This window comes from Pteronotus mesoamericanus, unplaced genomic scaffold, assembly GCF_021234165.1.
Source record: "Pteronotus mesoamericanus isolate MK-2021 breed Mesoamerican mustached bat unplaced genomic scaffold, CSHL_Meso_final scaffold_167, whole genome shotgun sequence".
In the NCBI taxonomy this organism is placed as follows: domain Eukaryota; kingdom Metazoa; phylum Chordata; class Mammalia; order Chiroptera; family Mormoopidae; genus Pteronotus; species Pteronotus mesoamericanus.
The window spans coordinates 40,471,563-40,484,742 of NW_026555308.1; the positions used below are offsets into that span (position 1 = coordinate 40,471,563).

Sequence of the window (13,180 nt, forward strand, 5' to 3'; positions counted from 1 at the left end):
TTTTACTAGGAAAATGAGACGCCATTAAAGGGTTTAAATATCAACAGCATGATTACATATTGAGTACTTCTTAAGTGCTAGACATTGTGCAAAGGAAGGAAGTCATGGGCAATGATCTGAAGGCAGCCTGCCTGGGTTCAAATCCTGGCTCTGCCACTTGCCAGCCACATGACCTTGAGTCACTTAACCTTCCAGGCCCATCGTATGGTTGTCTAAGGACTGACTTAGTGAAGTGATGAGAACAGGGCGCGGCCCCCAGTAAGTGCTTCATACATGTTTTAATTAAATGTTGGAGTTTTCCAATACACTCACTGTCCTCTTACATACAAGGCCCTACATGATTTGACTACCTCTCTAACTTCATTTCCTATGACTCTTCCCTGTATCACTGACCTCCCAGCCATTCCCCCAAAACACCAAGGCTGTTCTAGTCTCAGGGTTTTCCTTGTCACTCCGTGGTTTGTTCCCATTGCTCATTTGTGCCTCCTTAAATGCCCCCCTGTCAGAGAGGCCTTCCAATGCCCGTCCTACAGCCACATCCTCCATCGTTCATCTACTCACACTGCTTCCGCTGGCTTCTGCCACAGCTTAAGGCCTGACACTCTATGCTTCTATGTTGAGTTGTTTATTGTCTGTGTTCTCCACTGAGACAGAAACTTTATTTTTGCACTGATATCCTCACTACCCAGAAAAAAATACTTGAACGAATAAATGAATAAATAATACCTGGCCTCATTTAATACTCACAGCTCCGTAAGCGCATACTCGTTACATGGGTGAGAAAACAAAGGCTTAGCAAGGAAAAGGAAGAAAGTGATCTGGCCCAGACTGGCTGTGTCCCCTCCTGTGGTCTTAATCACAACAGCAGCCCAGTCTGTGCTTGGCTCCGTACCCATGCCCTTCACTCCAGACAACTGAATGAAGCTACTCCTGTGCCCATCCCAGCACTTGGCACCTCCTGGCAGGGAAAGGGAGAGCAGTCCCCCAGTACCTCTGCCACCTGGCACCCCACCCCTGAGGGAAGTCCATGTGCAAGGACCACTGCTCAGTCACATCAGTGCCAGTTGAGCCACTGCTCTCTCCCCATTCCCAGTGCTCTTTATTCTTGATGTTTTTCTGGGGGAACTCAAAGATGCAGGCCACATCAGCAAGAGGGACTTGTGAATAGATAATCTCCTTTGATGCCTTTCCCCAGCTGCCTACATTCATCAATAAAAAGGCTACCTCATTCTGCCAAAAACCTCTTGGTGGTACCTGACCTTCTGCGGTTTGATCTTTTCTCAGCCTGTCTTTGCAATTCCCTCAAGCTTGGTTTTCCTTTCAGTGCCCAGAATACTGATTTACTTTGAAAAAGTACCATCAACTGTGTCTTCTCTGCTCCATAAGTTAATCAATAACTCAGTCCAGCCCAGCAGTGGATCAAATAATATTCCTCTTCGGCTCACCCCAGCCCTCAGCCTCTGCCTCGCCCTGGGTTATGAGCGCATCGAGCTCCAAGGCTTGGGAAGGACAAGGCATACCAGGAAGCAGAAAGGCAAGAGCAGATCAGTCAATCTGCAGAAAGTAGGGTAAACCTCTCTTAGCTCTTCCAAAAGGAAATACAGAAAGAAAAAGTCACGCTGTTTCCTCTCCTCCCCTCCCCCATTTCCATGGAACCCAGAATATCCTGCGAGGAGATGTGATAACTAGACACTTTCCACCCCAGCTGAAGAAGCTATTTCAGGCTCCATCTCCCACTTACTTTTCCAAGACTGTAATCTGTGGGCTCACCACTCTTTTCATTGCACTGGCTTCAAAACGTAGAATTTCCCTCTCTGTTCACCCCTGTCGGTTCATGACTGAAGCAGCCATTTAATATTTTGAGGTATTAATTTAAGTAGATCTCCTCCCTGTGCTTTCCCCTTTTCTTCCCTCATCAAAGCAGGTAGCCAGCTCTTTGATTCATTGCCTTAGGGCAGCTACATGGCAAAGTGAAAAACAGGAAGCCTGCTGGACTTTCTGGTTTGTGTTTCCTTCACTTTAAACCTATTGAGAAGGAGGGTTTGACAGAAGACACAGAGGGGCTTGGAGCAGTGGCAGGTGCAGGAGGGGATCCCCCGGCTGGGGAAGGAGAGAGCTGTGGGCGCTGAGAGCTCCCTGGTTTTGCTCTGCAGTGGTACCTTGAGACAAAGAGATGGCTCCATAGACACCCAAGGTGACGGGACCCTCAGCACAGAGGGTCCTGGCTTCATCAAACCTGCCCATGCCCCATGTTATATAAAAGCAGAGAAGCACCAGATGTCCAGAGATACTGAGTGTGTTTGGATAGTGAAGATGCCAACAGGGAGCACAGTAGATTTAAAATTAGAGAAACTTTTTTTTTTTTTTTTTTTTGCAGGCATCACATAAGTCCTCTCCACACTCCAGGCTTTGGCACAATCCCATGAAGGAGAAGGAGCTTAAATGACAGAGATGGAATGTGATACCAATTAGACAGGAGTGGGCACTCAGTCCTAAATCAAGTTGCTCTTCAGGAAACAAAGTGGTATTTCTTCTCATGGAGTGTATTGGGATGAGATTCATACATTGCTTTAGACCATCCTCCTGACTTTTCCATATGCTTCTACCCAGATGTTATCTCCTAAGTCCACCTGAGACACCTGTCAGACCCCAGGCACTGCCAGCCACTGACACTGTGATTCCATACCCAAGCCTGGCTGGAGGGCTCGCTCCTGCTTACCTTCTGGGGAGGGGGTCGTCTTTAGACAGACATCTTAATTCACGAAGGCTTACCATGTTAAATAGTCATTTTTCATTTTCTTCATGTCACAGACACCTTGAATCAAACCTTCACAGAACTCAGTTAATCATGTCTCCTGAAAGGAAAAGCTCATAGTTACTCAAATCCTTCTTTCTCTTCCATGTGGAATTTACTTTCCTGCGGATTCTTTGTCAGAGATATCCCTCAGCTCTCTCCCCTCCTCCACGTCTACAACCACAGCCCTATTCAGGACTTTGCTATTCCTTGCTAAAACTATCTTAATTAAGACACTATGCCAGATATTTAGGATGAATATGCAATAGCAATGAGGTAAAGAACCTTGGAGCATGCATTTTATTACCTGAACATAGAACTAGTAAGTTCTAATTGATAATTGGAATGCGTTCTCTAGAAAAAAGCCCTAAATTTCACTATGAATACCATTTTACTATTTTCTACCTTGCATTTGTTACCTTTGCAGGTAACATGGTTTGGGCATTGTTTTGTCCAAACGCTAACATTATTTGAGGTGAACCAGCATGGTCAGGGAATTTGTCACAACACCCAGCCTGTCAACCAGTTACTCACCTCCATTCAGCTTGGGAAACCAGCCAAGGTCAATAGTTGCTATCCGGTAAACTCTAAGTCTTTCTAATTAATGCTACGATGCTCTCAGATTTGCAAAAATGATGTCCTCCCCCCCCCCCGCAAAAAAAGTGGATGCTAGAATTAAGATGGTTATTCTTTCTTGGTAGAATTACATATGATCAGACAACTTGCCAGAAACATGTACTTCTTTTACAGCATTACAGCAGCCAGGAAAAAGAGTTTCTTTCAGTGGATGTAAATTCATTATGTTGTATTTCAGAAATGTGAAGATGTTAGGCTTTGGTGATTAACGACAGGAAACTGGGAGGTAGGTTGTGAGAACCTATAAAATATGGCACTGCCATCGAGCAGACATGGGAGTGTATGGAATGTTGGCAAGCGCCAGAGCCGACCTCCTCCAACAAGGAAGAGACAAGTCTTCTCATGCCAGGAGAGAGTGAGGAAGGAAAGCAGATGTTTCACTGAGAGCCCCATGCCTCCACTCCTCCAAGCTTAGATATAACAAATGCCATTTTCAATATGCATAAGGTGAAGAAGTTAACCACTGCATTCCCCCAAATGAGTCTTTACCTTTCAGTCCCTTGCTATGTTTATGCTGTTGCAAGAAGGTGGCAAAACAGATTTTCTTGAATTTTACATAGATTCCCACCACAGATATATTTGAATCAACTTTCTGTTGATTCTTCATAGCTACAATAGTTTGCACTTGTCAATACATTCTCTTCCCCTGGTTTGTGCTCACAGCCTCGCTGTCCTAACAGATGCTTTATCTAACTAATGTTCTATTTTGTGTAACTCTGGAGCTACAAATTCATGGGCTTCACTTAGGACAAGCTGCTGCTGAACTAGCAGCTCTCCTGCATGGGGCCCATAGCAGGGCCTCCAGCAGCCACGTCAACCAGTGCATTCTAACCTATTGCACCCAGCACCTCCATTCCCATCCATGCAATTAACCCCCAGGCCTTGCAGTCAATGCGTGCGAAGAGGCTTCTGTGATTTTATTTCACCCTGCGCTACCTGCAGCAGAACTCATTATCTTAAAGTTTCATCATCTAAAACTTGCAGATATATGTTAGGTGTCTGTTTGTTTATTTAGACTAAGTGTTTTAGGCAATGGGGCATCTGCTGAGTAAGTGCTTTCATGTGGAGAAGTTCTGCAGCTCATGCATTCCATTTCCTTACAGAAATGGATCCTTTCAAGATAGAAAAAAATAGTTTTGAGGATAAAAAGATGGAGATACTGGGTACGCTAAAGAGCAGAGATTTTAGTATCACTTAAGAGGAAAATCATGGCTCTTCCCTCTCTCTCTTTCACAATTCTCTCTCCCGTGCTATCTTAATTTATAACTCTTGAAATCAAATACCCTCTAATACTCTTCCAGAGTGCCTTAGGCTTCTAAGACCAGGAAAGGAATGACCCTGGTCAAAAACTTGTCAGAGTTTGAAAAAGTACATATAAATCAAGCCAAACATTTTTGATAAAATACATAAAGATAAATTGATTGGTAGACAAATGATGGCTAGGTATAGATATATTAACACAGGCAAAACTGCAAGGATATGTACCAAAATGTTAGCAGTACTTATCACTGAGCGGTATATTGCCAGTGATTTTTACCTTATTTATGTTTCTTTTGTTTTAAAGTAAAAGACTTTATTTTTAGAACAGTTTTAGGTTCACAGCAAAATTGAAAGGAAGGTACAGAGGCTTCCCATACATACAGTCCCTACCCTCACACATCCATAGCTTCCCTCATTACCAACATCCCCCGTCAGTGACACATTTGTTATAATTGACACATTGACACATTATAATCATTCAAAGTCCATAGTTTACTATAGGGTTTACTCATGGTGTTGTAATTCTATGGGTTGGACAAATGTAAAATGACATGTATTCAGAGTATTCTCACTGCCCTAGAAATTCTCTGTTCCAGCTATTATCCACACCCCCATATTTTTTATTGTATTTTCAAGATTTTCTACAATGAGAACTGTAATTCTCAATGAGGAAAAAAATGTTTGTTCTAAAATGCTGATGAATTGGTCTAAGAAACTTTGAAAACCAAGAGGCTGAATTAGAGTCTCTGGACTTGTTACATAGCTACTTAAAGGAGAGAATGTTGAAACTGTTTAAGCTCTTTGGTATAGGTCCAAAAGTGAACAGCCTCATTTCTGCTGTATTGTGTTGGTCCAAGCATTCACGGGTGATCCCACATTCAAGTATACAGAGGCAAAGATTCTGCCTGTCAGTGCGGCAGTAGACGAATGTGTCCATATAGGCAGGGAAGAAATTGAAGGCAACTAGTTTTCAAGACAAGCTACCATATACTGGCAGAGGAATCCAATAAGGAAAGAGAGGAGGCAAAAGTCTCACCATGTTGGCTTCTACCTGATTCTTCAGAGGAACTCTGGAAAGAAAGTCATGTCTCAGGGTTGGCTCATCCTAAGGGAAAACAGCTAGACTTTCACATTCTACACCAGAAAGCTATTGGGCAACAAGGTGGGTAAACTCGATTCAAAAATAGACAAAACACCAAAATAGATATTTTTCCAAAGAAGATATGCAAAGAGGCAATAAGCACATGAAAAGAATCATTCCACACCATTAGTCATTAAGAAAATATAAGTCAAAGCCATGGTAAGATACCGTGTCATACCCACTAGGATGGCAAGACTCCAAAAGATAATAAGTATTGGCGAGGGTGTGGAGCAATCAGAACCATCACACAATACTGGTGGGAATGTAAATGATGCGGCCACTTTGGGAAATGGCCTAGCAGTTCCTCAAACCATGAAAACAGAGTTTCCTTATAACCCAAACAATCTTACCCCCATGTATATACCCAAGAGAAATGAAAACATAAGTCTGCTCATAAAACACATACATAGATGTTTATAACAGCATTATTCATAATTCATAGTATCCAAAAGGTAGAAACAACCCAAAGGCTCATCAGCTGATAAATAAACAAAATCTAGTAGAGCTGTACTATGGAATATTATTTAGCCACCAAAAAGAACAAAGCAATGGTACATGCCACACATGAACAAACCTTGAATCATGTTAAGTGAAAGAATCTAGTCTCAGGATACCACATCTGATCCAATTTATAGGAAACGTCTAGAATAGGCAGATTTATAGAGCCTGGAAGTTGATTAGCAATTGCTTAGAGACGGGGTAAAGACTGAAGGGACAGAGGGGTGATAGCTAAAGGGTATAGTATTTCTTTCAGAGGTAATGAAAATGTTCTAAAACTGACGACAGTGATGGTTGCACGTATCTGTAAGTATACTAAGAACCATTGTATTGTACTTTTAGATGGGTAAAGTGTATGGTATGTGAATTAAAGTTTAATAAAATTCTTTTTAGAAAAAGCTTGTCAAATTATTTTTAAAAAAACAGGAGGGTAATATAAATTCCTGGGTACTTCCAGTTCTCTCGTTGGGGCAAAGTGGCTGGGGTAGCACAGCAGTGGTCCTTAAAAGAAGAATTACCATAGTTGGTGCTTAAAAACATAGTGAAGATACAGGGGTAGAGAAGGTAGGAGGTTCACAGAAGTGGTAAAAAGAGATCTCAGGGTAGTAAACTGGATTAGCCTGAAGCATGTACCATTTCTTAACCAATCACTGTGACCAAGAAGACACAATATTCTAGGGTATTGTCCGTGGCTGCCTCCTACACCCACCCCAAAACCAAACTAAGGATAACAGAGGTCTGGGCCTTCAACAGAAAAGTGGAGTGCCATACCAGAAAGGAAAGGGGAGCTGGGCAGTCACCCACAAAACATGGCCATTCTAAAAAAGGAATGGAAAGAGCTGCTTCAGAAGTTACTAGGCTTCCTGTACAGGAGGTATCCAAGCAGAGCAGAGATGTTCCTGCCTACAGGGTTGAACTGGATGGCCTCTGTGGTCCTTGGTTTTAGAAAAATCTCTAGTGACTCCTTCCTCCTGGTTAGTATTCATGCCCTTGTGTAATCCCTTTCTCTTGACCATGGGCTGCATTTAGTGACTCACTTCTAGAGAATAAGATGCATCAGAGGTGATGGAAAGTCACTTTTGAGATTATCTGGCTGCTACCTTAGGTGCCCCCTCTCCCTCTCCTGACCTTTTATTTACTTGCTCCTTTACTCAGAGGAAAGCCAGCTGCCATATTCTACCTCTATGGATCCCTTGTGGGAGAAACAATAGACCAGCAGCCCATGAGCACCTGGGACCTGCCAACAGCCTCATAGGTGAGAGTAGGAGTGGATCCTTCCACCAGTGAGGCTTTGATATGATGACAGCCTCCGATGACACTGACTGGAAACTTGTGAGACACGCTGAGCCCGAGGCAGTCAAGCCAGTCACCTCCCAGCCCCTCAGACTCTGAGATAACAAGTGCTTGTTCTTTTAAGCAGTAAGTTTTGGGGTCATTTGCAACACAATAATTAGCACAATAGATAATTAGCACAGCCTTTAAAGCCCCTTCTAATCCTAATACTACATTAGTTTGAGAATTTATTTTATCAGAGGGACTATTAACATGTGAATATGGAACTTGCCTATGTGTGTGTAAAAGAGTGCCTGTTTGCATGTGCCTGCATGTGTGTTTTTTGCAGGTGAGGCCGGGAAGGTGATGTGTTGATAACAAAAAACACTAATTGCAGAGACTCCAGACCGTTGATGTTGGTGTGCCCTGCTCTCCCTAGCCGCACATGGTTCCCGCAAACGGGACTTGGCTCACTTTTCAGGAAGAAGAGAAGTGCTGCTGTGACAATGGCCACATAAGGACTACAGCTGTCCCTCTTAACCAGGTTTCATGACCTCTGAGAGACGGCAGCCAGCCCCTGGGTTTAGACAGGCTAAATTACACCCTAAAGAAATTATTTAAAGTATAATCAGCATCATTTAGACATTTTTCCTGATAACTATGGGAATGGTCAGGGGCTTCTTAAGTATTACAGAGATGGGCAAATGTAGGTTTACAGTCATAAGTACATGAAACATAGTTTATTCTTCTATTATTATTTATTATTATATTAGTTACCAAATGAACATCCGTAAACCTACTTTTGCCCATCCCTGCTATCCTACTAATTCTATCTTTGCTTCACAAGGACATGTTAGGTTCCTCTTCTACCCAGAAATCTACTACTGCCCATTCTAAAACCATAAATTATGCAGGAAGTTCTGTGCAGAGATCAACCTGGATCACTACATGGCTTTTATCCATGCCAAAGCATGCAGGGTGTCTTGTCCTGAAGAGAGGGGGCCTCCAACAGCAGAAGCTACAGAAACACCGGTGACTTGAATGGAATCCCAGTTTTACCCACTTTTCCCTCCTGCCTTCAACAAATAGCCTCCTTCAGGACATCAGCTCACCCTTACCTAATGGCAAACAATCACAAAACAAAAACGGCTGGCATCTTAGAGTCAGAAGTAAGGGTTTGTCTGAGGTTCTTTTCCTCCAGTGATCTTCAAGTGACCCTTCTGAAGGGGCAGAGGCATTATCCTCATCACCTGAGGTCTCTCAGGAAGGGACCGGCAGAAACCAACCCTGAGGTGCTTAGAGGTCATGCAGGAATCAGGAATGCGAGGATCCAGAGATCTTTCAGACATGCCATTCATATAGGCATGTGGAGGAAGACACATGACCGATTTCTGTTCTAGGCTAAGCAAGGATTAGCATCAATAGATTACCCAGTTGGGGCAAAGGGCTGGAGGGTTGGACCATTCAGGGAATAACTTCTGACCTGTGCTCCTCTGGCCCCACCAGAACACAGCAGAGCTGCCTCAGGAGAGAGATTCTTACCCTGAGCCTGGGTTCAAGCTAAGAGGTAGAAGGGCTGGTAATATGGACAAAACATTGACTTGGGGACAGGAGGCTTGGATTCCAGGCCTGAAGCTTTCTTTGATCAGTTTGTCTTGGTCAAGGTTTTTTTAAAATTATAATTAAGCAAAACCTACTTTAATTAACTTAGACCAAAAAGGGTCTCTTGTGTAGGTCTTGGGTAGAACTCAAGGGAAACAAGCAGAGTTGAACCACCCCCCCAAACAAAAATGGAACTAAAAACTGGAAAGCCACTAACAATCAGGACAGATTCTCATTTATTCTCTCTCTCTCTCTCTCTCTCTCACTCTCCCCCCTCATGTTTTCTTATCTAGTTCTGTTGTGTGTGGTTGTATCATTTCTGCTTCAGCTTTTGCATGCCCACAGAAATAGGCCCTCCAAGTGTAAATGTCCTCAGTTCAAAAAACCGTCTAAACTGACAAATATTGATGAATTCAATTTCCAAATTCCCAAGTGTGAGACTATGACCGGTCAGCAGCCTGATGCTACTCCAGTCAGTTGTGGCCTCAAAAGGGGGTTGGAGTGGGAGTCGGGACACTGTACAAAGAGAGTTTTCAGCAGCAATCTTTGAGAACTGGAGAAGGAAGGAGGAAGGGGAGAGTGGCCTCGAGAGGCTCTGAGACTAGGCACACAATCAAAAATGCATCTCCTCTACTATAGAGCCTGCCTGAAGTTCAATTATTTGAGTAGCTTAAACTTCCAGTTCCTAAAGCCCTCTCTGAATCTTGAATTCTGTTCAATAAATCCTTGCATTGGGAAGACATATCCTAACTCGTCCCTCTGGAAGAGCAAATAGACCCTGCACCAACACAGTCAACCCTTTGGTCACAAAGGAGATGTGGAATCATAGGACAAGTCTGAAAAAACAGAAAACAGATCATGTTAACCATTGTCTTATCCACTGTGCCCTCCTCTCCCCAGCGTCTAAGCAAGGAATAGCTGGAGTCTCAGGGAGATGCTTCCCCTGTCAAGGCCCTGAGGGGACCATTGACAGCATTATCACTGCACTAAGTGGATCGGAAGTTCCAAATGTCTTACTAAGCCTACTGGATCCCCAAAGGCCTAGAAAGAGTCAGTGTGCTGCCCTAAGTACCCAGCTTGCTACTCTCCTAGAGAGCAAATGGAGCACTGGGGAGAAGGAGGCCCCCCATGCGGCTGGAAGAGGTCTCTTCCAAGGTTGTCCACATAGGCAGCGAAGACACGTCTCTAGTTTGTATGGAGACAGGTGCCCTACATGACATAAACAGGCCCTTTTAGGGATTTCTTACTCCGGTACATTCATGTTGTTCTCCTTCCCATTTTAGCCCATAAATCATCTCTTTTTCACTCTCCTATCTTCCTGTAATGGTTGAGAAATTATATGACTCAAAGACACCATCCTTGGTCCGGGTTTCCTCCAGTGTCAGTCACTTTTGAATCAAGTACATTTAGCTGCCTTCCTGCTATTTTTCTAAATTACTGTCTTCAGCAAATGCTTGAATAAAATAGTCTTTTTATTATTCTGATGGAATTCAGCAAACAGAGTCTATGGGACTTTTGTTTTCATGAAGTACTCTGTTGCCAGGATACCCAGGGTGAAGATGTCAAAAGAAGACACATTGAAAGGACAAGCTATAGTGAATATCCCAGAATCAGCCCCTTGCATACTAATCATTCTGATTTACCCTATGCTGTTTCTGTTTGCTATAGGAAAGGTATTAGAGTCCAGAGTTTCCAAATAATAAACTCTCCTGAGAACAGAAAATATATCTTATTAAGGAGGGCAATGCATACTTAACTCCCTTCTTTTTTTTCTTTTTTCCTTTCTTTTAAAATGTGGTACTAAGATCATTAGAGTCAAATTCTGGTATTCCATTAATGCAAGTAAGGAGATGAAAGAGAAATAGATTTCTACACTGACTTCAGGAAGGATTTAAAATACAGTAAAAAGGAAAAGAAAAGGATGAGGGCAATTAAAGCTACTCCTAACAACAGAAGAAAGGCCCCCATGGTCCCCTAATTATTTTAAAAAACATATATTAAGAATTTTGTTAGCAAGCATTTATTAAGCACCTTCTCGGGTCATAGTATGATGCTAAAATCTTAGACTTAAATTAGATGCCATTTAATGAAATAGATATAAAGTCCCACATCCAAAGAAATAGAGAAAACACAAGGCAATTGAGGCTGTTTTGGCAGTAGCTCTCAAGGTCACAGCAGGCAACAGATTTATTACAAGCAAGTAGTATGATGTGTTTATAGGGCAGGAAAGGACAGTTTAATGTTGGACTGCCACAGTAGTATTATCAAGACCACATGAATATATTGTCCTATTAGAATGTGGGCTAGCCACACTAGATGACACCTAGAGTATTATGTTCATGCAGACACAGTATTTCAAGAAAAATGTTAGCTAACTATAGACGTTCCAGATGAGATCAACAAGCTTGGTGGAGATGGGGAAGAGGGCTGAACACAGAAAATGTTCTAGAAGCGACTCTATCAGAATAACTACTGAAGAAACTGAGGCTGTTTAAGCCAAAAGAAGTTTACAATGTTGGTAAAAATGCTATTGAAATTTTAGGAAACATTAAAATCATAAATATATCCATCTTGACCTAAAATTATCTGAGCTCCAAATTAGCACTGTTGTCTCATTATTTAACAGAGTAGAAACTTGAATGTTATATTTTTCCAAAGAAAATTAGTTGGCAGTCACCCCATCAGCAATGCACTGCTAAGTCATAGCGCAGGCCTGAGGTCTGAGGGCTCCTTGCCCTCAAGCGCGGCATCCTGATCAGAGGGGAAGGCCTGAACTTGGTTCTGAGGAAAGCTTCTCTTTTGGCCAGATGTCGTTTGTTTGTTTGTTTGTTTATTTTTATTCACCAGAGAAGGAAAAAGACAATTCAGAGGACTATTCTCAGTGGGGAGGTTTCTCTCTGCCAATGACAAGTTATGAGAGAGCATCAAAAAGATGGGGGCTGTCATTTTGGACCTGAACTTCCACCTCAGGAAGACACAAAGCAACCACAGATCCTGAACCCCCAAGTATGGAAATCCATCCCAAGATCTATGCCCAATTTTTACAATGCTCATTCAAAGACACTGACAAAATACAAAAATCGTTCTATTTAAAACAAAAACATTTTTCCACAATTTGTGCCAAAATGCTCTGTAAGCACTCAAAGTGTGCCCACCTGAGACTAAGCTGTTTCTAAAGGAAGAAATCCCTGCCCTTCCTACCTTCTTGCTGCCAGCCTGGCTTTAAAGGTAATTTGAGTACAATAATGATTGAGAAAAGGGACCAAGACTCCCAGAAAAACATTGGACCATGAGAAACCACAAAAGTTCTTTTTTTTTAAAAAAAAAAAAAAAAGATTTTAGGCAGTGAGTGCTGGGGCTCCTCAGGTTTCGATATGCCACCCAAGGACGACAAGAAGAAGAAAGATGCAGGAGAGTCGGCCAAGAAAGACAAAGTCCCAGTGAACAAATCTGGGGGCAAGGCCAAAAAGAAGAAATGGTCCAATGGCAAAGTTCGGGACAAGCTCAATAACCTAGTCTTGTTTGACAAAGCAACATATGATAAACTCTGTAAGGAAGTTCCCAACTACAAGCTCATAACCCCAGCTGTTGTCTCTGAGCGACTGAAGATCCGTGGTTCCTTGGCCAGGGCAGCCCTTCAGGAGCTCCTTAGTAAAGGACTTACTAAACTAGTTTCAAAGCACAGAGCTCAAGTAATTTACACCAGAAACACCAAAGGTGGGGATGCCCCAGCTGTTGAAGATGCATGAATAACAGGTCTCACCAGCTGTACATTTTGAGAAATAAAACTTTATTAAATCAGTAAAAAAAAAAAAAAGAAAAAGATTTTATTTATTTTTAGAGAGGGGAAGAGAGGGAGACAGAGAGGGAGAGAAACATCAATGTGTAGTTGCATTTTGTGCCCTCCACTGCTGGGGACCTGGCCTGCAACCCAGGCATGTACCCTAGATTGGGAATTGAACCAGTGACCCTTTGAT

The 13,180-nt window shown here is 42.6% G+C and overlaps 1 protein-coding gene across 1 annotated transcript; it reads left to right on the forward strand.

The window, feature by feature from the left end:
• Window positions 1-12,551: 12,551 nt before the first annotated feature.
• LOC129083501 (40S ribosomal protein S25-like) lies at window positions 12,552-12,976 on the forward strand. Its single transcript, XM_054589333.1, has one exon. The coding sequence runs from the start codon at window positions 12,578-12,580 to the stop codon at window positions 12,950-12,952; it is 375 nt and encodes a 124-aa protein (XP_054445308.1). The 5' UTR covers window positions 12,552-12,577; the 3' UTR covers window positions 12,953-12,976.
• Window positions 12,977-13,180: the final 204 nt, after the last annotated feature.

Excerpts from the sequence above, each read along its gene's own strand:
- LOC129083501 (XM_054589333.1), top strand. The coding sequence starts at position 12,578 with ATGCCACCCAAGGACGACAAGAAGAAGAAAGATGCAGGAGAGTCGGCC.